Raw genomic sequence first — 27076 nt, 5'->3', positions numbered from 1 at the left:
TTTGCTTTCATATGTGGCTGAGTTTCTCTGTTGTGCGAGATCCACAGTTTAAGCCAGTGTTTCTCAAATCCAGTCCTCAGACCCCCCTGCCCTGCATGTTTTAGACACGTTCCTCCTCCAAAGCACCGAGTCAGATAACTGAACTTTCTTATCAAGTTCTTTGCAACCTGTTAACGAGCCCTTTATTTCATTCTGGTGTGTTAAAGTAGGGTTGCCTATAAAACGTGCAGGGCAGGGGGGCCTGAAGACCGGAATTGAGAAAACCTGGTTTAAGCTAAGGTTACTTGTCCAGTAAAAGTGTAGAAAGCTTTTATTACTGTACATGTTGACACTGTTGCACTGGAAGGATACAAAGTGCATTACAGACTGAGAAAATAACTTTTTAATATCACCGCATCAGGTTGAGCTGAACATTTGAAAAATTATGTTCAGCTTACAAACATGAAACATCGATTTAATGACTTCAAAAAAAGGTTTTTGTTTTTTAATAGGACAGAATAAGTAATCCTTTTTACAGTAAGCTGATCAGCCGAGCCTGATGCAGTGCTGAGGTTGTATTTGTATAGTTTTCCCTGATGAACACTGCCTTTAAAGCAGCTTATTGGTGTGACGGCTAATTCAGCATCCATCTTGATTCCTGTCTCTTCTCTGAGCTCTCTTCAGCCAGTAAAAATCAACAGCAGTTTTGAAGTCAGAAACTTGTAGTGTTGCTTTTTTTTTTTTTTTTTTTTTTTTTTTTTTATTCCTACTGAGCGCTCTGTCTTTAATGTACTAAGAAAGCATGTCAACATGTACTTTAATACAAGCTTTCTACACATTTACTTCAGAAGTAAATTGTTGATCTTACAGCAGACAAACTCAGTGGCCTGAAAGCAGAGTTGCACCAAACAAACCCACATTCTTTCTTCTCAGCCATCTTTCGAACCCAACTCTGCTGCGACCATGCAGAATAAAGGGAAGCAGGCTTTGACCACAGTTGGGGCAACCTGCCCACTCTAAAAATATCTTTGAAGCCAGTTTAACCAACAGTCTCTTGCATCAATCCTGTTTCAAAAGTATTAACTCATGTGTTTTGTAACCAGTTTAACAAACTGACCAACATCATCGTTTCAATGTGCTGAAGAAATAAATAAAAACCAAAGTAAGGAAGAGCTTTTTTTTTTTTTTTTTTTTTTTTTTTATCTCAGCAATATAAAGGCAAGAAAGAAAAGTCAGGATATCATGAGAGACCATGGCAGTCCGCTTGGTACTTCTGCTGCTCTTTGCCCTCAGTGGTAAGCTACTCTATAAATATGAAAAATGAAGCTAATCAATAAAGTTAATCAATCTTAAAGTTTAAAAATGTTGTATTTCAGGAGCTGATGGTTCTCGAATTGTTGGAGGCAGAGATGCACCTCCTCACTCGTGCCCGTACATGGTCTCTCTGCAAATTGGAGGGAACCATTTCTGTGGAGGTGCACTTATTAGAGAGGACTTTGTGCTCACAGCAGCACATTGTGCCGTATCTAGGTGAGATTTTAGTCGTTTTTTTATTTGTTTTTTTTTTTTTGTTTTTTTTTAGCAATATATGGATAAGATCACATTTTTCTCACACGTGAATATATGATATATGTGTTTTAAAAGCTTAGATTCTGTTTGTAGTACTCATAAACTAAAAGCCATGTTTTCCTTCCAAGTTATTATTTTTCTTTTATCATAAAATTGATAAAACATTTCACATTTTGAAGTGTTCTTTGCCGCTATATGCATGCATGTGCTTTCACAAAACAAACATCTGTTGTGTTGTCACGCTGGGAAAACAAAAAAGAGTAAAATAATGATCCTATAAACATCTAGGTAGAATCTGATGTTCTGTTCACTTAAAACAGCTCATGAGAAAACTTGCTGATGAACTGCCTGGCATCTCAACATGAAATTTAATATTCTGATTTCTAGACAATTCACAGTTGTGCTTGGTATCGATACCCTGAGAGGCAACGAGCAGACAAGGCAGGAGTTCCGTGTTATCAGATCCATCCCACATCCAAACTACAACGATCTCACCAATGACATCATGCTCCTAAAGGTTAGGAAGGCTCATCCTCTGCACTACTTCAGAGTCAAAATACTTAAAATCTCTTTGGACGAATATATAACATTATTATAAGTCAAACTTACCTATTACATTTATTCTTTTCTTTGCTGTTTGTTTTTCAACCGTCAACTCTTTCTCAGCTTAGCGGCAGGGCCCAGCTGACAGAAGCTGTGCAGGTGATCCCTCTGAAGACTGGTCGGCTGAGTCGGTGCATCACAGCCGGTTGGGGAGACATAGGGGATAACAGTACCTTAGCAAACAGGCTCCAGGAAGTCAATGTCACCATCCTGACACGAAGCGAATGTCAAAGGAGATGGCGCGGCGTTGCTATTGCCACATCAATGGTTTGTGGCGTGGGGGCCAGAAGCTTTCAGGGCTTCTGCTCGGTAGGTAACAAAGTGACCGAGCGATGTTCAGTACGTACAAAAGCTTAAACAAGGCCCACTTTCTGATTGGTATCTTGTATGTTTTCTATTTAAGGGTGATTCAGGTGGTCCTCTGGTGTGTGATGGAGCCACAGCAGGTGTTGTTTCCTTTTCTGGACGGCGCTGTGGAGACCCAAGGACTCCTGATGTCTACACACACATTCCATCCTTCAGACAGTGGATCAATAGTGTGTTAAACAACAATTAGATGGAAATAAACAGTTCTTTGTAAATTCAAAGTACTTTCTCTTTTTCAGACTTCACATTTTTTATTGAATATTATTTTTTGCTGAGAAGTATATTTATAATGCAGAAAAACATGAAGATCAGTTGGTTTCGTTACTGTATATTGTTATCAAGCATGTTTAATCTTAATATTAATATTGAATAAAGCAAAAAAAGCGAAGGGAAATAAACATTCAGCAAATTCTAATGAGGAAAACAATCAAATGTGCAAATAATGCAAAAAAAAAAAAATACAGGATGTATTTGTTTTGGTTTTGTCAAATAAATGATTGACTTAAATGACACTATTTGAATAAAACATTTCATGAGTTTTACAGGTTGAATAAATTGATTACGACAATCACCTTTTATTTTAGAATATGCTATTTTAAGGGCTGTTCTGTTATAAAACTATGAAAGGAAAAATATATAAAATATAATAAAATGGTCTTTTTTTGTTTACCAAATCATAAAATTTCTTCATTATTTATTACAAGGCATGATTATAATGTCATGTGAAGTGTTTTTAACCTGAGGACACAACAACAGATTCACTAAGATGAAGTCATGTTGTAGAGCAAAGTGAAATAAACAGCAAAATGTGTGTTTGAACATTTCAGCACTCAATGAAATGTGAGCTGAAAAAGAAACACACTAGCCATTACATAAATAAGTAATAAAATCTTCAAGAGCATACTAACAATTTCTAGAAAAAAAAATTAAGTATTTATTTTAGAGGGAGATTTTAGGCTATTTTTAGCATTTCACTATATTCAGTGTGAATTTATATATTTTAACTGAAATGTTGTGCATGCTAAATTCAGAATTTGTATTCCCTGCAGACCACTACCTACAATGGACAAACCGAGTTAGAATCATGTCCCAGCATCCTTTACTGCATTACAGTGCAGTAACTCTTAAAAAGAGATGATAAATTATGTTATTTAACATAAAAATATAATAAATTAAATAAATGTCTAAACAGTCATCACAGATTTGCAAATATTTTAGAAATGTTTTTTTTAAATAAATGCATTATATAAAAGTAATATATAAGTTGCTGCTGTTTCATAAATAAAGAGTAAAGTTGCTGGACAGCTGAAGAAACATGTTGAGCCTGGAAGCAAGTGGCATGTGGTGTTTTCACTGTTTCATAGCATCTTTAAATATAGACTGATTTCTCTTTTTGATGTAAGAAATAAACTACATTAACTTTTTTAGTGTTAAATTACCCCAAATACTCTGAGTACTCAGTCACAGAAGCTGAAAAGATAGCAAACAGTCACAATGGGAGTACCACGAAGGAATGTTTTTGGTCTTTAAATGTGTATTTCATGTGTTTTACATTATTTAATACCACTTCGTGGGCACTTTTGTTTTTTGGTAACTTTAGTTCCCAGTTACTGTTATTTGTGCTCAATTTATTCCATATAAGGACACATCTTCCTTATTTTGGAAATCTTTGTAGTTTCAGTGCATTGACAGCATGCTGCTGGGCTGCTTGTTAAAACAGGCTTTCATGAATGATGCAAGAGACAGTTGGTTACATAACATTCGAAGATCATTACAAAGAGGGCTTGTTGCTGTAATAAATCAATCAATTAGACTTAATTATAAAGCACTTTTAGGCAACCAGAAACCCAACATGCTTTATATAATAAAAAACAGTTCCTGCATAATAAAATAAAACCACTACAAACCACTGTAGTAATTAAAAAAAAAAAGCCAAATAATAATGTAATTCACAAATCAACCTCTTCGCTTTCCTCTTTTCAATGTGGTTGCATCACAGTTGGTTTAGATTGCTGAGAAGAAAGATTGTGGGTTTTTTTGGTGCAACTCGCATGTGGTTAAGTCTCTCTGCTGTGTGAGATTGACAGTTTATTTCTCAAATTAAAGTGTGAAAAGCTTTTATTCACATGTTGATGCTGTTTCACTGGGACAATGCAAAGGGAATTGAAGACAGGTCACTCTGCAGGGACAGTTATTAATCATATTGTATCAGGTTCACCTGAACATTTACAAAATCATTGTGTCTCACTAAAGATATGCTTTCCTGTTCTTTCACAAAGCCTTAATCTTCAAATTTATCATGGATCAACAAACAGCCCAGTAAATGTTTGACTAGTTTCTGTGAACATGTTATACTATGTAATACACTATGACTACTGTACCTATTCATGGTGTTTCTCAACAGATGTAATGCAGGGCAGGTAGCAGTTTTTTATTTTTATCGGCGTAATTTTTCTGTGTTTTGCATAATCAATCACTAGTTTGTGGTCAGTTCATTCTCTTGTAACTATATTTCTCTTGTATGCTCAGTTTGGTCATATGGTAAAGATTTCTTGCCATGCTGCATTTCTTAGTGGTAATTTAGCTACTTTTTGTGGTATTAAGGTTATTTTATTCTCTCTTCTGGTCAATCTAGGCACAAATCATAAGAAATGTGTTTACCAAGTACACTTTTGGGAGATGTCTCTGTCAGTCAAATGCTGGTGCAGAACACCGATCCTACAAGAAATGACATGTCATGTTACACCCTGCTGGTTATCTGCATTATTTCATTATTAAAATAATCATTTTGACATAATTTTGCATCATTCATGATAACCTTTTGTCTGATTTTATTAATTTTTCATCTATCTCATTCTCTTTATAGTAGTTATTGACTTTTTTTTTTTTTTTTGTTATCCTGACCTGCTGTTTTGTCCTTTTTTATTTAGTGGTAATGTTGCTTTTTGTGCAGGTTTGTTCTATTTTTTTTTTTCTTTTTTTTTCTTTTTTGCCTGTTGTGGGTTATAATGTTTTCGTTGTTTTGATACTTTTTTTTCAGTCACATTTCATATCGTTCTTATTAAGCTTTTTTTTTTTTTTTTTTCAAAAATGTGTGGTTATTTGCGTTTAGTTGTGATTGTGCTATTTTTTTTTTCCAGAATATGGCTATTCCGATGTCTTTGGGGCCATCAAGTAAATCTTTAAACTCATTTTCTCATATCAGTGATATTACTCTCAATTTGGTCAGACAGTTTTAACTCTAGCAAAAAAAATGCTGAGGCAGCAAAACTTTATGTTTTAGTGACTTAAGCCCCCACCCCTTGTAAACATGATTTTAATCAATATTATTTTTATATACTTTTCTATAATTTATTCATTTTTTTCTTTGATAAGATAGATTAACTCGATATCAACTTATATAATAGTTTATTCTGATACAGAATTACATTTTGTTAAAAGGTAAAGGTTTGATAATATGCTTATTTATTTTAAATAAAAAAGAATGTGAATTAGTTGTTTGTTTTGTTTTCATTATATGTATCTGTCAAATGCCCCAAATTCAATATAAAAAAATAAATAAAAAAGCTTTAGCTCTAGCATGAATAGCAAGTCATAGTTCACTGTCGTCAGAATGACTATCGTTTCAAAAGCCTGCCGCTGTAATTCACGTACACGCTACCGTAACGTACGAACCACCGATACGTACAACCGTCAGCGTAATTTCCTTACGTTATCCCTTGACGTAACGGTGACCCAAAGCTTGACGGGAATTGTAGTATTTTTTCCATGATACCAATAATCTCCCCTTTCTCCACAGGTTTCGCGAGATTTACACCGGCGGGTTGGTGTGTAGCAGTATTTTCTCAGCCAAACGAACTGACCAGTACTGACATGAAAACTGCTTAAAAGGTAACTAAATCATGTCCCAAGCGAGGAATAAGGTTGTAAATACCCCGCTGTTGTTGGTGTTTGTTAGCTACTATTAGCGACTGTAGGAGCGGGTGTTGCTATCTGCACGCCTCCGCTTACCTACAGTAACATCTGCATTGAGGCAGAGCAGTGTGTCACACAGACAAGTGTTATGAATGACATACAGCCTAAAGGTGTAGCATTTAGTGCATTTAGTCCAGGACAGGTGAGCTATTGTTTGAGTTGCTGTGTATTTTATCAGACTTACCTTGTCAGATTTTATTTGGCAGTTTGCCATTGGCACTAAAATGTCACCCTGCTAATGATTCATACTGTAATCTCTCTCATAAGGCGACTGGCTTTGTCTATTACAGTTGTCACGGCGTGATATTTTACCGACTTGCAAGTGACTACAGAATGGTCGTGCTTCCAGTGTAGTGTACAATAAACTGTGACCTCCATGGCTGTGTAGTCTTACAAAATCCTCAGGAAGTTATTTTACGGTGTTAGCCCATTGGTTGTTGGAGTTGTCAGTCTGTTGAGCAGACCGCAGCCCATCACAGGCTGCTGAAGGAGAAGCTTTCCCTGTGTAGTAGCACTGTGCATGCTTTTGTCACTTTGGTAGCAGTCATGCCCACCCACATAATTACTGAACATTGCCTTGTCTTTGTCTTAAATAGTAACCTTTGAATTTCTGGAGGTATGTCCAAGAAAAGGAGCAGGTATGTAGAAATGGATTGTGTGAGCTGTCATGTGATGTCCTGCATATGTGACTTCAGTAAACTTAAATCACAACAGTTATGAGACAGACAAAATAGCTCATATTGTTATATCAGTTTCAGTTACTGGAAAATATATGATGAAAGTCATAATGTTTCCATTCATACCATTAATGTTTAGAAGGGCCGCCATAAAAGCAAAGTCAAATGCAAAGTGGCCTTGAACGTGCTTATTATTTTACAGTACACAAGAGATCTCATTCCACCTGTGTGCAATGATTTTTCATTGTAAAGCAGTAAAAAACTGCATTGCCTCTTAGTAATTGTATTGTTTTTAAGTTTATCTTATGAATAAGCAAAAATGGATCCAGAAAATTAAAATAAATAAATACATAAATAAAAAGATCTAACCAAAAAGCCAGAATATATTGCTACTAAAGTGAATTAGATCATCTGTGCATGTTTAGGTGATATTGAATATGCTTGTAATTACAACAAGCCTGAATATACCCAACAGTGGTTAATGGTGAATATATGAGTATAATCAATTAGTTAAAATACAGCATGTGTATAAATGATATTATAAAGTTCATATTGGGTATTTTTGTTATGTTATAGTATTTTGTTATTTATGTCATAGGTTTGTTAAAAATAAATGTGTAAAAAAAAAACCCACAGAAGTCCAATCATTTTGGCTGCCTGAATTGTAGATGTGTTTATATTCATTTTTTGTTTATCCGTCTCACATAGTTACAGGTGGCCAAATCCATGAAAAAATTCAGTTCCTTATATCCTGTTAATCTGTAAACAGTCAAATGCCTAAATAAGGGAAGGGTAAAAGATAAGAGTATACTTTGGTGGTGATTGCAATCTCTTATTATGAAGCCAGGTTACATCTAAAACAGTATTTTATTCATCACTTGATGATTTAGCACAAAAAACTGAACTTCAGACACTTCATAAAAAGTGCAGGTTGTGCCCTCTCTTTATGATGTTACAACTACACAGAGCTCATAAATATTTAACTAAATGCTCAAGAAGTACATGTAATTCTGAAATGGTACCATAATAAACATGTAGCTTACCCCAGTCTTTAATCATAGTTCATTTAATATTTTTAATACAAAGACCGACTCTCTAATTTGGGTTTGATCTACTGTCAGACGTTTGGAACGTGTCAACAAATCGGTAGAGCAATGAAAGTGTTTATAGTCAGAAATGATTCACCAACTGAATATGTAGCTTCCATGGCAACGTGGCATACAGCCCACAATTTACTTACTGGCTCTTATGCCACAGCATCTTTGGTAGCATAAGAGCAGCTTAGCAGGTTTTATAACATCTTCTCCACCTGAGTTTCAATCAAAATGGTGCTTTTTTAGTAACAGTTACCAAGTTATATCATGTTAATAAATTGCTGTTACGTTAAGAATGATGTATAGGTTACCAGCATCGGATGAGTTTTAAAGACTCAGTCCAATCCTCCTTTTAGCTTTTTAAAATGTTCTCAGTGGTGTTTAAATTGTGAATATAAAGTTTTTAGCCAAAAATAACAAAATCTGAGCCATTCCACTTCTGCTGCTGAACTTTAAAGATGGCAGTAAAAATTTTGATTTTTGAAATATTGATTTTTCTTAGTTATTTAGCATCACTGTGCTTATTCAACATCAACCTATGACCTTCAGTTTGGTTACAAAATAAGGCATGAGTGTGGATACTTCTGCTAGATACACATTGTTTCAGTGTGACTTTGCTATGAAGGATATCATTATGGGAAGAACTGGTGCACAAGTGGAGCTTTGCACTGACTGAATTGGAAACTGAACACAAACCGCAGAGTAGGCTGTGTGTCTTCAGAATAAGATACTAGGGTAATCTTCCCATGTAAATAGTGACTTTCTAGGGGTGTGGAATGACACATAGCACCACTGATTAGAGCGGCAGTAGCCATCTTTCTAAAACGTTTACCACTTAAAATATCAAGGAGACTGATGAATGCCTAAGACTTAGTGCAGCCGTTACCAGAGGACATAAAAAGTTTCTTTCACGGTGCAATTGAATAACCTTTTTTTGTACATGCAAATGAAAAAAAATAATCCCAACAATTTAAGATTATGTGTGCACACGTACACTCCAGTTACAAAAAAACAAAACAAAAACATGAATACATAAAACATATAAATTACAGTAAATAAATAGGGTAAATAAGTAAAGCAAACGCATCAAATGAATGCATCACATCTATGTAACACATCTAAAAAACTGCTGAGGTAATGCCATTATTTTGAGACATGGGTTAAATGTTGACTTCTGTTGTTTTGCTGTGTGTTATGTCAAACTTTACCTGCAGATATTCTGACCTGGCCATTACATTTGTTTTGCCAGAAAGCGGAGCAGTGGGGAGCTGAGTGATACAGTAACACCAGACCCCAACTGCATTCTGGGAGTGCGCATTCAGCATAACTGGCGAGAAAGAGGGAACCAGAGCAAATGGAAGGGGACGGTACTTGACAGACTTGGCGTGAACCCGTCTCTCTTCATGGTGAAATACGATGGCTTTGACTGCGTCTATGGCATTGAGCTGTTCAAGGATGAGAGGGTGTCCAACCTGCAGGTGTTGTCAGAAAAAGTTGGTGAGTCAAAGATATCTTGTGTCTGTTTCGACTAATTCACATCTTAAGATTTAAAAGCAATCTTTATTGATATTTGTTTGAGATTGCAAGTGTGAAAACGGGCTAATATTTTACTGTTTGCTTCCACTTCCTCACAGTAAACAACAAAATCAAGATACCCCCTGGAGCAGAGGAACTGGTGGGCAAAGCTGTGGAGCACCTGTTTGAAAAAGAAGATGGAGAGAAGAATGAGTGGAGAGGCATGGTCCTCTCCAGAGCTCCAGTCATGACCAACTGGTATTATATCACTTATGAAAAGGACCCCGTTCTTTACATGTACCAGCTATGGGACGACTACGCTGATGGAGACCTCAGGATTTTGCCTGAAGCAGGTATTGCTTATTTCTGTTCAACAAAGATAGATTCATACTTCACAAAGCTTCATTAAGTGTTTGATAATCTTGTCCTGAGGCCTGTAGAACAAAGATGAAGCAACCTCATGATGTGTATATAAATTATCTTTCACGGATACCATGTGAGTTAGCCAGGAGTCAATGAGGTTTGTCTTTATTGCATATGGTAATGAAGGAATTCCACTTATCACAGTCAGACCATCCTGTTCCAGTTGTAGGCTGTTTTAAACATTCAGGAGCATCTACCCAACCCTCAACTCATTAACCATTGATAACTACAGTGAAATTTGAAATGATGATGATGATGGGGGTTTCAGAATATGGGGTGTGCTCCCGGCTTCCTTTCACTCATCAGTTTTATTAGCTCCATGATCCTTCTAGCTCCACTATCTGATTGTAAAGTGATCATATCAGTAATTGTGGTGTGTTTGTGGAATGATTTGCTCCTCAGAAAACAAGCACCTGTTGCCTGCGGACAGAAAGCCAGGGGAAGAGACGGAGAGTCTGGTGGGGAAACAAGTGGAGTATGTTACTGACAAGGGTGTGAAGAGAACAGGCCTGGTCATCTACCAGGTCCCAGCCAAGCCCTCTGTCTATTATATCAAATATGATGATGACTTTCATATCCATGTCTATGACCTGGTCAAAACAACCTAAATATTGTGGACATTTTTATCTCACTCTCCTGGCTCTTTCCGTTTGCTTCTTTTTCCACTTGTTATTCAAAGCCATGACAGCATTACGTAGCTGACAAGCTCCATTGTTCAAGTGTCAGTGCAGGTTTTGTTTTTTATTTGTTTTGTTGCACAAACGTAGCACTGCTATGCTTGGCTTTTTCTTAGGTGAGTCGTCTTATTTTATCATTGCTGCTCTACTTCAGTAACTAAGTTTGCACTTCCATCAGCTGCACAGTTTCTACAGCATTCACATTGTTGCCATTGATAAGTCTGAAGTGGTTCTTTTAATTAAATCCAAATGACAGAAAGCTGCACAGATTATCCTTTAGAACCTTTATTTTGGATTATTATAGTAGCTCATAAGCTTAATAATGCAGTGTTTTGAACAAGTGGTTTTATGTTATAAGAAGGAATAAATGGAAGCAGCAAAATCACCATGATGGGGCCCTTTTGTTGTCATATCCCAATGTTGCGCTGCACCTTTGCACCATGTTTAGTATCTGTAGTTGTGGTATGCACATCAGCTACATCCTACGTTATTGGATTCTTGCTTGGCTCCAAATCCAGATTTTAACAGCATGAGGAACATCAGGACCTTTGTGCTTGCAAGTGAAATGCTAAATTTGCATTTGAACGCACACAAATCATAAAGTGCCTTCTGGCTTTGACGTTTTGCAATATTTTATTCACGTAGTGTTTCTCTGGATGGTGCGCTCTTCATTCATTGTACCGTAGCTTTATAAAAGCCACTATTTAGACTTCATTACAGAGTGGCAACGCTGACAGCTTGAAGAAAGTTTTGCAACCTTCAGTTTGCATTAGTGATGTGTTTTGCTCTTAATGTTGAAATGTACTTTAAATGTAAACATGCATCATCATTGGTTGTATTATCTCACTGTTGATATTGTGGGGAGCACTTTAATGTGTAAAGTTTACATTTTTAGGTTATGGTGCAGTCTAATAGTTTCTATTAAGTGTTTTTTTTTTTTTTTTTTTTTAAGGCAAGTGTGGTAGAACTATGCTTTAATTTTTACACATGAAAGAAAAAAATGGAGGATTGCTGCAGTACATTCAGATAACCATATTTAATCTGTAAAACTTGTGTATAATCCCTTGTAATGTTGCTTGTTGTGATTATTCCACTTAAGCATAGCTTACAATATAAGCCTTTAAAAAATAGACTAGTATACTCAAAATACTATTTCATGATTATAACCCTAACAAAGCAATCTGTTGCAAACATCTCTAGTTGTAGTCTTTAAGACTTCATGTACTATCTCACAGTATTGTAGTTTCTGGATTGCTGTTGGCCTCATCCTTTTCCTTTATACTTCTGCATTTTTTCCCTACCCAAACTGCATGCATCACCTTAAGAGTGCCTGAAGGGTTTGAAACTTTATTTTGATGTGACTATGTGCAGTAGAAACAGTTGTTCCTGCATTTAAGTAAAACACAAGAGGTTTGAAACCAAACATGACATCTAGCTGTGCTTTGGAGTGTTTGTGTTGTGAAGATTTGATTCACGAATGACTCCGCTGTTCATGCTTCAGTTGCCTCCTGCTGTTCATAAGCTGTAGCAGAATCAAATGGCAGTTTGTCATCATTCTGAGTAATAAAGATTTTTGCACATTTGTTTAGTGTTTTGTTCTTTGAACACAATACAACAACCGGCATGCAAATGTGATATAACTGAATAAAACAAACTAAAGACGCAACATGTTTTAAAATTGTTAGTCACAGATGATTTATACTGGTTATATACAAGCCATTCTCATAACATTGGAGTTTGAACAAAAGGTCTTAACATTTTCTATTGAACAGCGGTGACAATTTGTTGGTATAAGGAAAATTAAAATAATTTTGTTTCCCTGCACAATGTACAACTTTCACCTAATGCCCCTCTCAGAACCATAGTACCCATTCAGCAGAGTGCCCTTCTTGCAGCTGAATTTGACTCTCTCTTTCATGGTGAGTCTTCCTTTTCAGGGGGAGCTATGACTTTATCAGGACTAATGTCATTTCTCAAGTGCAAAAGTCAAACAAATAGATAATGCTGGTTCAACAAGGGTGTTCCTGTTCATTTGACGAGGTCCTTTACATACTGCAGTCCCTGATTTGTATATTCAGTTGCTTTTGTTGGAGCCTCTGAGAGGCTTGAAATCGTCCATCGCACCCCTGCAATAAAACAAAGATTAGTTCAGACAGAACACTACATATTTTAAACTCATTATGTTGACTCAGGAACAGAATGCTGTCCTAATAAGCATCACTGAGTAAACCATAAACTATGCACCACCATAAATATGGATATACTTAAGAACAGAAACCTGCTGTTTTTTTTTTAAAGCAAAGGAAACGATATTGAGCTCTTACCAGAATTCCAGGACTTAACAGGAGCAAATTCAATCTTGGGCATGGTAGGAAGCTGAGCCTTCGGAGAGAGGAAGAGTAGAAAGAGGTTTAAGCTTATGTTTTATATATTCCTTTAATAAATAATCCCTATTTCTTCATAAGCATACTGGAACAAGATTATCACTGGAATTTTTTCCAAGACAAAATGTTAATTTGTTTTTTTTTTGTATAATCCAAAGCTGTGTATTCATTATAAAACTGTATACATTTATTATGTACAAAAGCCAGACAGTTGGCCTTCTATACTAAGACTGATGCTAATTCTGCCTCTAAAAACTGAAATGGCTTCATGCTTTCTTGAATGCCCTAAGCTTAAATTGTGTATTTAATTCAGAATTCAAAAGTAATAAAAAGAAAACATTTTGTCTTTCTACAGTATCATCATCTACAGTTGATGACAATACTCCTAGGAAAATGTCCCTTATAGTCAGTTTAAAGTAATTAAATATTCCATCTGAGCTCAGTGTTCAACAATAAACTTTCCAAACTTTAACTCACACAGCACTGTTATACTTTGAAGTATTTGTTTGGTATCTTTGAGACCTTAAAATACTTAAATAAGCTTTCAGAGCTCATTAGTTGCTTCATTTTAACCACCATTTACAATGTCTGTATCACTGGTCTACCGGAAATACTTCTCATTCAAAAATGAGTTGTTCTTTTGTTTTTTTTTGTTTTTTTTTTAGTAAAATCAGAAATATCGGTTTGATATTGTTGTGTAAATTTGTACTACAACCATATACTCGAGCAGTGCATCTTTTCTGTACCTCCAGACCAAAGTACTTCATCCATTCCTGTATGGCAGGTGGGACAGCTGCTTTGGCCTTCTCCAGAGCCTCTGAGCCCTGTTCACTGCTTCCCAGCAGCCCCGAGTCATAGGCAACGTAAAGGGCTCCTCCTGCGATGGTCACCTTGGTGGCTAGTCTGCAAGAGAAGGAACAGAAGCAGTCACGTTGTGAGTCCGAAATACTCATTCCTTCATATTTACCAAACATGCAAAACTTAAAAGTGCAATACATTATTCTATGAAGGTCTGCACTTAATGTTGTCAATTTAATGATAAATTAATTAATCACGGATTAATAAAAGGTTGGCAAATTAAGCAAATATGTCCTAATTTACTGAATATAACATTTAATTTACGTTTTAAAAAAAAAATAGAAATATTGTGTTAGAGTTGGAAAGCTCCTGAGCAGAATGACAGTTAGCATAAGTTAGCTAGCTGGTTAATCGTGCATTTTGTATCTTCTCCACCAATATTTCAAAGAAAAATACGAATACCATTGGAAATACTAACTTCACTACAGGCAAAATCCTTGCAGCCATGTCCCACAGCTGTGAAACTCCCCTTTACGGGTTACTTTGGCAAACACTCCAAACCGTGAACCGGAGAGACGCTAGCACGTTTGCTACACTGAAGGACAAACCGTGCTGGTACTTTGTACACCTCTGTTGTGTCAATAAAGTTGTGCTCTCGTCAATGGTATTTCAGAGCAGCAGATTCGTTCTTATTCGATATATTTCTTTCTTAAAAATAAATACAATTAAAAAAAACAACCACAAAAACAAACAAACAAACAAACAAAAAAAACCCCCCTGGAAACTCAGTGTACAAAACGCTGCTGTTATTTTAAAAAAGCATGTTTTTAAAATCATTTATCAAAACACAATCAAGATAGCTTTAGACATTTCTTCCTAGGAAGAAAGGAGGGGTTTTCATTGGAGCACTCTGGGTTTTCCCATACATCACGCAAAAAACGTCAATAAAAACGTCATGAAAGAGGGAGGGAGAATAGGAGCGATCTTTCCTTATAAAATATAAAATACCTCATACTTACAATTAGTATAGTAAAAGTTGGGGTACACTTATGTAAACTTGGAAAAGAGCAACCCGAGCAAGTTACTAAAATGGGATTTTTCGCAAAATTCTTTTTAGTGAGTATCTGTGTGGGTTTCATAGCTGTCAAGTGGACAACACCCAAGTTTGATCCAGGTAAGTAAACTAGTTTCTGCGACCCGTACAGATGTAGTTGTTTGCACCGAAAAGTCTGTTAGGTTTTTGTAATGCAGCCGACATGCATCCATATGACATGCAGTGACATGCAGTTACACCTGCAGGTGGATGCGTGTTTTTCGTGGCTGTTAAACCTATATACTGACTTCAGGCTCCTGCAGTAGTTATGTCATTTAAAACAACTAAAAACAAGCAGATAGTGATAGGTGTGAAATAAGATGGACTTACTAAATCTTAGCCTTGGCTCACTTAAGTCATACAGCGGTGAACATGAAACATATTTGGGATTTCTTTTAAAGAAACCAGAATAATCAGTATTTATCCAAAATGTGAGGACACACTGCACAGTCAATTTTCCACAAGTAATTACAGATTGTGGTTTGAAAAAAACGGTGTAGTATTAAAGCACCTAAACATAGAAAGCGATGCTTTCAAAAGGTCACAGTTTGTGTACTGCAGGGGTCAAATGAGCAACACAAAGAGGAATACAAATATCCTTTCTCTTGAGACAGCCTATGTTGTACTTTGGTCTTTTTATGGTATACCTCTTTGTGTTTAACAATCCTAGATAAAACTGAAATAAACAGTGAGTGTAGTGACTTCTCCCCTCCAATATTCAACCAGGAACGTTTATGACTGAAGTTAACAGACTCTCTTCTCAGAAGAATACAGTCTTATCAGGAGAGCCAAAAGGCTCCCAGCAATCGTTACCTTCAACCACCTCCATGGCATTTTCCATAGAACTTGCAAGACTCAACAATTTTTACTTTGATCACTTCCAATGCACAAGTTGACATCTAAATGCAAACTTCTTTGACCCTAAGTGCCAAAACCATTGTAGTTTCGATTGGATCAAACCCATATATTCACCATAATTTGTCTACCTGTTGCATGCACCAAAGCAGCCCTGGAAAGCTTAGTTGGCCATCCATTGCTTTGAAATAGCAAGAAAAAGAGACCAGACATCTGAAACCCTGTTGGTGGATAGATGAGCACTTTCTTTTTATTCTTCTGTAATCTATAGATCCTTCTGTAAAAGACTTTGGTAATGGAAGTTGGACTGGAACTGTAAATGTAATAATTGCATCTCAGTGTGCTCTTCTAAGGTTTTCAGGAAGTAAAAAGCCAAGGCACATGAGTTTAAATGAAACTCTTCTTTCTAATGCACTGTGAGATGGTTTATTTCAATTCAATTCAATTCAACTTTATTTAAATAGCGTCAAATCATGGTAATGTCATCTCAAGACGCTTTGCAGACAGGAAAAAATACCTAATGAAAGCCAGTTTATAATAGCCTATATAAGGAAACCAACAGATTGAGTTGGAGGCTCCAACTCAATCTCCCATCCCGCGCAAGCGCACTGGCAACAGTGGGAAGGAAAAAATTCCCTTTTAACAGGAAGGAAACCTCCGGCAGAACCCGAATCAAGGACAGGCAGCCATCTGTCTCTGCTGTGTGGGGGAAAGAGGACAGAAAGACAACAGACAACAGGAACTGCTACTCCCGGCCAGGGAGACCTGCTGAGACAGGAGACATACATGTTAATGATGCAACACTGTTATTGGGGGGGAAAAATAAGAGAGAGAGATAAAGAGAAACAAGCTCAGTGTATCAGGAAATGTCCCTCAGCAGTCTAAACCTATAGCAGCATAACTAAGGGATGCTAACGATCCCTAACTATAGGACTTATCAAAAAGATAAGTCTTCAGCCTAGTCTTAAAGGTGGGGAGGGTGTCTGCTTCCCTAACACTAACTGGGAGCTTATTCCATAAGCGAGGGGCCTGATAACCGAGGCTCCTCCCACTCGGCTCTTTGAGACTCTAGGAACCACAAGTAAGCCTGCAGTCTGCGAACGAAGTACTCTGCTTGGTATATAAGGAACTATGAGGTCTTTGATATATAGTGGTGCCTGGTTGTGGAGGGCTTTATATGTAAGGAGAAGGATTTTAAATTCTATTCTAGATTCAACAGGCAGCCAATGAAGAGAGGCTAAAACTTTAGAAATATGATCTCTCCTGCTGGTTCTGGTCAGGACTCTGGCTGCAGAATGCTGGATCAGCTGAAGGCTTTTCAGGGCATATTTAGGACAGCCCAGTAATAGAGAGTTACAGTAATCTAGTCTTGAAATAATAAAAGCATTAACCAGTTTTTCTGTATCACTCTGAGACAGAATGTCCCCAATTTTGGCTATATTACGTAAATGAAAGAAGGTTGTTTTAGTAACCTGCTTAATATGTGGGCCAAAGGACAGGTCAGAGTCAAATATAACTACAAGGTTTCTCACAGTAGCACTGGAAGCTAAAGTAATGCCATCCAGGTTCATTACAAAACTGGGAAATTTAGCTCTGAGTTTTTTCAAATCCAAAGAGAATTACTTCAGTCTTATCTGAGTTTAAGAGGAGAAAATTAATAGTCATCCAAGTCTTTATGTCTATGAGACAATTTTGTAGCCTATCTCACTGCATAATAGATGATCTGTTAACTCCAAGTGGATGATAAAACTCAGTCAAGGGCAAACCAAGAAATGAGGAGACGTCAAAAGTCCACAACCAAGACAACTAGAGACACCATTACCAACCTCACCAAAAAAGAAATACATACAATTCTGATTGGAGACTCCATAATGCAGCATGTGAGAATGGCAAAGACAGAAAATATAACTTTTTCCGATACATCAGCCAAGGAACTGATAGAGATCTTGCTGAACATTCTGTCTTTACATCCAAATTGCATGAAGATCATTGTCCACATGGGGTCTCATGATATTCTGAGGAGGAAAACTGGCTCTGAGATTCTAAAGAAAAACTTTTACCTGCTGTTGGAGGAAATATGTCACTCTGGAGCACACCATGTTTTCATTTCAGGCCCCATTCCTACAGCAAGGAAAGGAATTGAAGTTTTCAGCAGACTTCTGGGTCTGAACACATGGCTATCAAATGCATGTATGGCCCGTGAGATAAATTCATTCATTCATTCATTCATTTTCTGAACCGCTTAATCCAATTCAGGGTCGCGGGGAAGCTGGAGCCTATCCCAGCTGGCTTTGGGCGACAGGCAGGGTACACCCTGGACAGCTCGCCAGTCCATCGCAGGGGGATAAAGTTCATTGATAACTTCAACATCTTTTGGAACTGTAAGGAACGTTTCAGACCTGATGGAGTGCATCCAAATCTATCTGGATGCAGATTACTTGGTGCTCATATGCGTCATGCTGTTGGGATGGCAAACCCAAACATGAGCAAAGTGTTAAGAACGAAGGACATAGAAGAGAGGCAAACAACACCCAGCTCTCCCCCTCATCAGATCCACTTCTCCACATCACCCAAGGTCTCCAGAAGATGTCTCTGTCCCAGTCCGGACCCCAACGACCCCCATCTGTTAAGAAACACAGTTCTCCCCCTCCTCCTCCCCACCCTCCCCTTAGATCATCTGTCCTGGCAGAGCAGAAGACAGGACAATGTGCAGGATGTTCACAAAGCAGTAGCAGAGTTCAAAACGAAGATAGCTCGCCATGATGTGTTCAAGGTCCCTGCTGTAGTAGACCTACTATTGACAGCTATTCTCAGAACAAGCCGGGACCCAGAAGGATTCCTGTATTAGTTAGAAAGGAATGGAAAGCTGTTAACTTGTAGGATGAATCTTTCAAATCTGTTAACTGTGACATGTACAAATAAGCATACAACAGAGACCAGCATAAACTCCATAAAGCTAGCTTTACTAAATACTAGATCTCTGTCTGCACTACAGCTGTGCAGGGCCAGAGAGCGGTCTCTATCTCATATGATTAACAAGAATGTCAACAATTCCCGCACTCTGTTTGCTATGATAGAAAAACTTACAAATCCTCCTAAACAGTTCAGCCCAGACCTCCTTTCCACTGAGAAATGCAATGAATTTGCTCACTTTTTTAGAGAAAAAATTCAAACAGAATATCAATCAATATCAACAAAATACCAATCTCACATATTCAAACAAGAAAGCTAGTCTGTGTCCAAAACTTAGAAATAACTCTGATGTTATGTCAGAATTTATACAATTGATTTAAAAATTCTACAAGAAACAGTTTTGCATCTGAAATCAACAACATGCTCTTTGGACATGATACCATCCGACTTTTTAAAAGTAGTTTTTACCTCTGTAGAAAGCGATCTCCTGCTTACTGTCAACAGCTCACTGACATCAGGTATTTTTCCCAGATCTCTGAAGATAGCCGCTATTAAGCCACTCCTAAAGAAAAGGACTCTGGATGTCTCTGTAATGAACAACTGTAAGACCTGTCTCTAACCTCTCTTTTATATCCAAGATAATTGAGAAAGTTGTGTTCAATCAGTTAATGACTTCTTAAATGAAAGTGGAAATCTTGATAAATTCCAGTCAGGCTTTCAACCTCATCACAGCACTGAAACGGCTCTGGTCAAAGTCTTAAATGATATTAGGTTGAATATGGATTCTGGTCAAGTGTCAGTTCTGGTTCTGCTGGATCTCAGTGCTGCATTTGATACTGTAGATCACAGAATTCTGTTGGACAGGCTGGAAAACTTGGTTGGATTTTCTGGAGTGGTCCTTAACTGGTTCCAGTCCTATTTAGAAGGCCAGAGTTATTTTGTTACAATTGACAGCTATAAATCTGAGCAAGTGGCCTTGACTTGTGGAGTACCTCAGGGGTCAGTCCTTGGACCTCTTCTGTTTAACTTGTATATGCTCCCTTTCGGTCAAATAATACAGAACGTTTTTTTTTTTTAAAATAAAATAAATAAATAAAATAATTATCATAACAATAAAAATATTCAGATTATCAAGGGCAGCTATATACATGAGATGTCTCCCTTGACAGAGCAAATCTGTCTGGCAAAAATATGGCACGCAGATTGCTGTTCTGTATGCTGAGATGCTGGACAGGACAGGTTAAAAAAAAATAAAAATAATAATAATACAGAACGTTAACATCAATTATCACAGCTATGCAGTTGACACGCAGCTTTATGTGTCTTTGTCACCAGATGACCACAGTCCAATAGACTTACTGTGCCAGTGTTTGGAGCAAGTAAACACCTGGATGAGAGAGATTTTTTTTCAATTAAATGAGGAAAACACTGAGGTTATTCTGTTTGGTAGTAAAGAGAAGAGGGTCAGCATTGGTAAACACCTGGAGACTCAAGCTCTCAAAACTACCAATCAAGTCTGTAACCTTGGAGTGTTAATAGACTCAGATCGGACTCTCAGTAGCCTCATAAAAGCTGTCACGAAGACAGCTTTTTACCAACTGAGAAGCATCAACAGAATTAAAAGTTTAGTCTCCAATAAAGATCAGAAGATACTTTCATCCATGCATTCATCTCCAGCAGACTGGATTACTGCAATGGACTTTCTAAAAAGAGCATTAAACATCTGAAGCTCATCCAGAATGCTGCTGCTAGAGCTTTAACTAGAACTAAGAGGTCTGAACACGTCACACCATTTTTAAAATCTTTACACTGGCTTCCAGTAAATCACAGGATAGATTCCAAAATCCTGGTGACTCTTTACAAATCCCAGAATGGTTTAGGACCTGAATACATCTGTGATATGTTCAGAGAATATAAACCAAGCAGAGCTCTTCGATCCAAAGAATCGGGTCAACTAGTCCAGACCAGAGTCCAGAATAAACATGGCTTAGCAGCATTTATCTGCAAACAAGTGGAACAAACTGCCAGTGGAGATTAAACTTTCACCAAATGTAGAAACTTTTAAATCCAGGTTAAAAACATTTCTTTTCTCATGCGCCTATCCATGACATCTGCACAGTAACTTTTAATTAATTCTGCTTTTAATTATTTTAATATGATTTATGATTTTATTGTGATTTTGTTATTTGTATTTTCTTTATACTTTTTTTTCTGTAATGCTTTTAACGTTTCATGTAAAGCACTTTGAATTGTCTTGTACATGAAAGGTGCTATACAAATAAACTTGCCTTGCCTAATTTTTTCATCTAATTTTATATTACACAACAACTTACATAGAGTTAAGACAATCAATTCCATATTACTGTATGCTTATAGATAAATTAGGTTATTCGCTACCATCCAGTAAACATATTAAATAGAACAGTACTCTTAAGCTAATGTAAAAATATTCAGTCTAAGAATGTTTCTGAATGTTTACCAGAGACCTTTAAAGGTAAAGGATGGAAGTTTTATGTAAAAATCTCCTTTTATTGTTTTATTTACTAATTTGTAAACTTCATTTTTTTAAGAGAGACACACCTCTGTGTGAAAGATTCCTTGCACCTGATTGGCTTGTGGGACCAAGACATGTCTCACGGAGCAAAGGAGAGTTGAGAGAAGTGGAAAAAAACAAAGTCATAGGAAAGAAGAGTGAGCCTTGCATGTGCAAAGATTTGCGTTCAAACCCAATAATTCTTTTGTCTGCATTGTTCTTTTTAGAGTTTTTGTTTTTCCTTTGTTTGTCATTTTTCTCTATTAGTCTTTTGTCAAATCTTCATTTCGCAGTTTCTTCCCGTACCTACAGCATCCCTAGTAGGGGTGGGAAAATTGAATTGAAAAATCAAATAACAGGAATTTTTGCTTTACAATTTTAAAATCAATGTTTTTGTTTAAAAAAATCTTTTTTTTAAAAATAAATAAAAATAATCCATGATAACATTTTGTCACGTCTAAACGTTTACTTGCAAATTTTTATAACACGATGCAGCACAAATCGATTTCCAGCAGGATGTAATCTATTTGTTGTTGCACACATATGGCTTATCACCAGTAACACAGATGTAATGACACAGATGTGTCATTACATCGAGGAAATTTCAATATATGTGTATGTATATGTGGAAAAAAGTCTGTCAATGATGAGGAGTCAGGGTTTTAAGTGAAAAGGGATTCACAAAGTTTATTAAGCAAAAATAAAATGAACAAACTTTTACAGAGTACAAACGGTTCAAATTACGAATTGCAATTTCGTCACACAAATAAATCTTTTTATGGTATACCTCTTTGTGTTTAACAACCCTAGATAAAACAGAAATAATAGTGAGATAACTCAGATAAACATTTAGGATTAATTAGATTAATTTGCTGAATGTTTGTATGAAACTCTTTATAACACAATTATGCACAAATTGATTTCCAGCAGGATGTAATCTATTTGCTGTCACACACATTTGGCTTATCACCATTGACACAGATGTGTCATTACATTAAGAAAATTTCAACATGTGTTTATATATGTGGAAAAAAGTCTGTCAATGAGGAGGAATTGATATTGTTGTACATGTTTTAAATAAGATGATTTTGTCTCAGAATCTCTGAAAGGTGCCAGGGTATTGGTGACAGGGGCCAGTAAGGGCATTGGCGAGCAAATGGCATATCATTATGCCCGTTTTGGAGCCAAGATTGTCATGACAGCAAGGCGGGAGAAAGTGTTACAGCAGGTCAGTGAACTTGCAGACATTTTTGGTAGAGGTGTGTGTATATTAGATCAAATGCAACATAAATGGACAGATTTAATGCCTGATTCATCTCAGCTGTTTCAGTATTGGTCAGGTTAGGAATACTTCATTCAGTTAACCTTACAGGAGTAATCAAGAAAAAGTTTCACAGGTTGTGTTTTTTGTTTAATGATATACTTCAGTTTGTTTTTTTTGTTTGTTTTGGTTTTTTTTAAATAAATGTTCAGTTGATTCAATTAATGATTGATTTGAACAAGAGAAAGAAACGCAGAGCCATTCTGCTGGTGGTTTCCGTAGCTGTATTGAAGAGTTTTCGGACTGATTTCGGCTCCTAGGTGGCAGAGAAGTGTTTGACCCTTGGAGCCCAGAAAGCTCTTTATGTGGCAGCAGACATGGCCAGTGATTCTGACCCTGAGAAAGTGGTAGAATTTGCTGTGGAGAAACTCGGAGGCTTGGATTACCTGGTTCTCAACCACATCGGATCGACCCTCTTCAGTATGTGGAAGGGTGATGTGGAGCACGTCAGGTGGCTAATGAAGGTAATGGAGCATTTTGATGGTACATCAGCACAATATGGAGGAGTAATGTTCTGATCTTTCTATGCATGTACATGTGTGTGTGTGTGTGTGTGTGTGTGTGTGTTTGTATTTCAAAGGTCAATTTCTTCAGCTATATTCAGATGGCTTGGAAGGCTTTGCCTTTCCTTGAGCAAAGTAAAGGATCTCTGGTGGTTGTTTCATCGCTTGCAGGTAGATATGCCTCGTTATTTTTATCCACATTTAATGACACAAATCTCCATAATATAAACTGTTCATCTACTTGCTGTCATATTTGCAATAGTGATTTCACAGACCAGTTACACATAATTTATTTTGACCTAACTGACTTTTTTAAATTGAAAATACAGTAAATATTAAAATCCTTTAAACACTCTTTTTGTCCCCTCAGTAGAGTTTCAAGATTAGAGTGATTCTCTGTTTTAACTCTCTTGTTTATGCTTCACAGGTAAAATGAGCAGTCCCTTTACGGCGCCATACACCTCAACAAAATCTGCCCTGAATGGATTCTTTGGGTCGCTTAGGCATGAACTGGCTATGAAGAAGAGCAATGTGTCCATCTCAGTATGCACACTGGGGCTCATTGATACGGAATCAGCAATGGAGAAAGTCAAGTTAGTCAAAAATATTTACTTTGTATATATAAATAATCTGTATGCAGACAACACTGATGCACACGTCACAGCTCAGATAATAATTTAGCAACTTTGGCGCTCTATTTAGCGAGATTTCAGGCCCCTCTTTCAACTCAGTTTAAAGAAAAAGCAACTAACAACAAGTCCCGCAAATTTTTCTGATGATATTGGGGACTTGGTGACTAATGTAAAAGCACTTGCTGCAGCGGTTGCTTTGTAAGGTCCTCCCTCATCTAACAGAACACACTAGAAGCTTGATTCTCACCACTGCTGCCAACTTGGCGACTTTTTCATTATATGATTATATTATATATGATTATATATAGACTACCATCAGAGCGAGGACCACTTCACCCAGAGTATTAAAAAACAAAAAAACAAAAAAAAAAACGTCAGAGCAAGATTACCTACCCTAGCTTTAATAGAATTTCAGTTTACAATATTTATGTATCTGGATACAATTTGATTTAGCCCTCCACTGAAATTCATTTAAACTGAAAAATGTTGCTCTTGGGGGTAAATATTGTTTTGTGTGTGTGTAAAGGATTATAAATATTAAGCACTGTTAACATTACTTGAGTTAAGTGCAGGATTTCTGTTTTTCAGGGGAGTAACTAATATACCAGCCTACCCTGCCAAAGATGCAGCACTGAACATCATCATCACAGGAGCCACACGACAGCTGGATCTTTTCTACCCATGGTTCACATATTTGATTGACATCAGCAAAGATTGGAGCTCTTCTATGACAGGCTATATGATTCAGAACTCGTACAACTACAGTCCATGAGGAACTTGTGTCTGCAGCACTAACGTGCATGTTTAGAGTTTGCCATCGAAACAATGAGTCCCTCATGTTCATCTTCTCACTGGACACCCTCGTACCAAAGATAAACCAGTCCATCACTGATGTTATGTTATGAAGAAGTACTTTAAAACTGTCAACATACCCATCATCACTTAAACGGGTTACACTTAAAAGAACGGCATTGGTTTTCCAATAATTTCTCTGAAATTTTGTTTTATTTTTAGAAAATACTGGTAAAATTATAATGTGATCAGTTAGTGGAGCAATGGAGATTAAAAAGTGAAATATATTTTTACAAGATAGCTGAACCTAACCGTGAATATAATCTGGACCTATTATTTTCATTTGGTTTGAACCAAGAAAATTGAGTGTTTCCAGGGTTTTTCTCAAGCCATATATCATTCAGATGATTGGCACCAAAATTGGCTTCCACTGAAAATAATAATCCTCCTGGGAGGGAATCTATCCTGCCATTCATTTGGAACAACATTAAAGTCACCACCTATAGCGCAAAATGTGTATTAAATAAGCATTTATAGTCATGTAACTGATTTATTCTGTTATTTTAGTTGCTAAAATATTTTGTTTCCCACCCACCCCTTGTTTCTGGGGGGAAGAGGGAGAGTGAGGGACTTTCAGTTAGAGAAAAAGTTTTGGAGAATGAGCACAAAGTGCTCAGATATAAATACTGTCCTGCCGTGTGGTTGATAAAACATTATAACAAGAAATAATTAACTGCAGCCCACTTTCCTGATACACTGAGCTTCTTTCTTTTTCTCTTTATCTCTTTCTTTTACCCCCCCCCCCCCCCCCCCCCCCCCCCCCCCATAACAGTGTTGCATCATTAACATGTATGTCTCCTGTCTCAGCAGGTCTCCCTGGCCGGGAGTAGCAGTTCCTGTTGTCTGTTGTCTTTCTGTCCTCTTCCCCCCACACAGCAGAGGCAGATGGCTGCCTGTCCTGAGCCGGGTTCTGCCGGAGGTTTCCTTCCTGTTAAAAGGGAGTTTTTTCCTTCCCACTGTTGCCAGTGTGCTTGCTCAGGATGGGAGATTGAGTTGGACTCAACTCAATCTGTTGGTTTCCTTATATAGGCTGTTATGAATTGGCCTTCATTATGTTTTCCCCTCTGTCTGTAAAGCGTCTTGAGATGGCATTGCCGTGATTTGACGCTATATAAATAAAGTTGAATTGAATTGAATTGAACTTTCATCTTCGCCTGAAGAGACCGGGGTACGCTACGACATGAGAAATAAGGGTACATTCATATAAAATAAATTTTTTGCCAAAATTCTAATGTATTTTATAATTATTATCTCTTGACAAAAAGCCAATTGTTTTTCCAAATTGGAGGGATAAAGGAGTCTGTTAGGTTAAAAACGTCATAGGGCTAAAGAGGCTCTGTGAATTCCATGACCTAGACAGGTCTCCTAACTCACCAGGTACTTTTTATTTTTATATACAGCTATGGGTAGCAATGTGTGCTAAATGTGTGCACCAATGACTGAATCATTTAATTCATGTGTTAAGCCAGACACATGCTACTCATGTGTTTCATGTGACGTCACTGCGTTTCAACAGCGCCATCTTTAGGACCGTCCTGAGACCGGAAAGACATTGTAATCATGCCGTCTACTCGCTGTGCGGTCGGTTGCGAGCAGGGGGGGCAGCGGAGTTTGAGATGGAGCCTGGGAGGGAGTATGGGTCCATCAGTGTGTGTGTGTGTGTGTGTTTAGGTGGGGTCTTGGGCCTGGGGAACTCAACTGGTGTACTGGAGTGCGGCCTGGCTGTTGCTCGGTGCCGATCTGAGGGTCCTGACCCTTCGATGGCGTGGGATGGGCAGTCTGCATGCGGGGGGTGGCCTTTGGGCTTTTGGGGCTCTGACTGTCCTGGGTGGCCGGTGCCTGGCGGGGCCGGCTATTGCCAGACTGGGCGCACTGTGGCCTGTTTCCCCTGACTGCAGGGGACTCTGGCCAGGGCCCCCCTCCGCCACCTCCTGTGTGGATGCATGGCTGGCTCAAGAGTGGGGCAGTTGGGTTCTGTGCTTGGGAGTGGCTGCTGTTGCCAGGGTCTTGGGGTTCTCCTAGCCTGCCTCTTCCCTTTGTGTGGGTGGGGTCACATTGGCATGATCACTCTTCTCTGAACACGTTACACTCTGTGTGTTCTGCATGTGACACAGTCACCGAGTCGTCCTGCAGGTTTATTCACTAACAGCAGCTAGTTTTCTTTCTGTTTCTGATTTAACTTGTTAGTTTCTGGTGCTCCTGACAGTTGATGGCTTTGTCCTCCCACAGACTGACGATGAATCTATGGTTGGCTTGTATGTGTATGTGTGTGTGTATGTGTATGCCCATGCATATGCATATGTATGTATATTTT

General features: G+C 37.6%; 4 protein-coding genes across 4 annotated transcripts; 3 read left to right on the top strand and 1 right to left on the bottom strand.

Annotated features, from left to right (window-relative positions):
* Positions 1-1377: 1377 nt before the first annotated feature.
* LOC306759070 (mast cell protease 1A-like) lies at positions 1378-2707 on the top strand (the record flags this gene model as incomplete). The annotated part of the gene is made up of 4 exons (XM_079244562.1): positions 1378-1509; positions 1936-2065; positions 2215-2460; positions 2555-2707. Exons 1-4 carry the CDS (start codon positions 1415-1417, stop codon positions 2705-2707), a joined length of 624 nt encoding a protein of 207 aa, XP_079100688.1. The 5' UTR covers positions 1378-1414.
* A 3585-nt stretch (positions 2708-6292) lies between these two features.
* On the top strand, positions 6293-12350 carry LOC306759080 (spindlin-1-like). Its single transcript, XM_079244575.1, has 5 exons — positions 6293-6408; positions 7089-7130; positions 9513-9760; positions 9898-10131; positions 10604-12350. Exons 2-5 carry the CDS (start codon positions 7111-7113, stop codon positions 10807-10809), a joined length of 708 nt encoding a protein of 235 aa, XP_079100701.1. The 5' UTR covers positions 6293-6408; positions 7089-7110; the 3' UTR covers positions 10810-12350.
* Positions 12351-12550: 200 nt separating this feature from the next.
* On the bottom strand, positions 12551-14678 carry micos13 (mitochondrial contact site and cristae organizing system subunit 13). Its single transcript, XM_079244576.1, has 4 exons — positions 14539-14678; positions 14009-14165; positions 13203-13260; positions 12551-13004 (listed from the first exon to the last, which is right to left on the bottom strand). The coding sequence occupies exons 1-4, from the start codon at positions 14565-14567 to the stop codon at positions 12907-12909; spliced, it is 342 nt and encodes a 113-aa protein (XP_079100702.1). The 5' UTR covers positions 14568-14678; the 3' UTR covers positions 12551-12906.
* A 428-nt stretch (positions 14679-15106) lies between these two features.
* LOC306759156 (hydroxysteroid 11-beta-dehydrogenase 1-like protein) lies at positions 15107-25127 on the top strand. Its single transcript, XM_079244688.1, has 6 exons — positions 15107-15234; positions 22552-22682; positions 23036-23239; positions 23356-23449; positions 23706-23871; positions 24499-25127. The coding sequence occupies exons 1-6, from the start codon at positions 15150-15152 to the stop codon at positions 24680-24682; spliced, it is 864 nt and encodes a 287-aa protein (XP_079100814.1). The 5' UTR covers positions 15107-15149; the 3' UTR covers positions 24683-25127.
* Positions 25128-27076: the final 1949 nt, after the last annotated feature.

This window comes from Telmatherina bonti, assembly GCF_933228915.1.
Source record: "Telmatherina bonti genome assembly, chromosome: 8".
NCBI classification, from domain to species: domain Eukaryota; kingdom Metazoa; phylum Chordata; class Actinopteri; order Atheriniformes; family Telmatherinidae; genus Telmatherina; species Telmatherina bonti.
The sequence above is the reverse complement of the archived record's forward strand: the minus strand, read 5'-3'. Positions and strand labels throughout refer to the sequence as shown.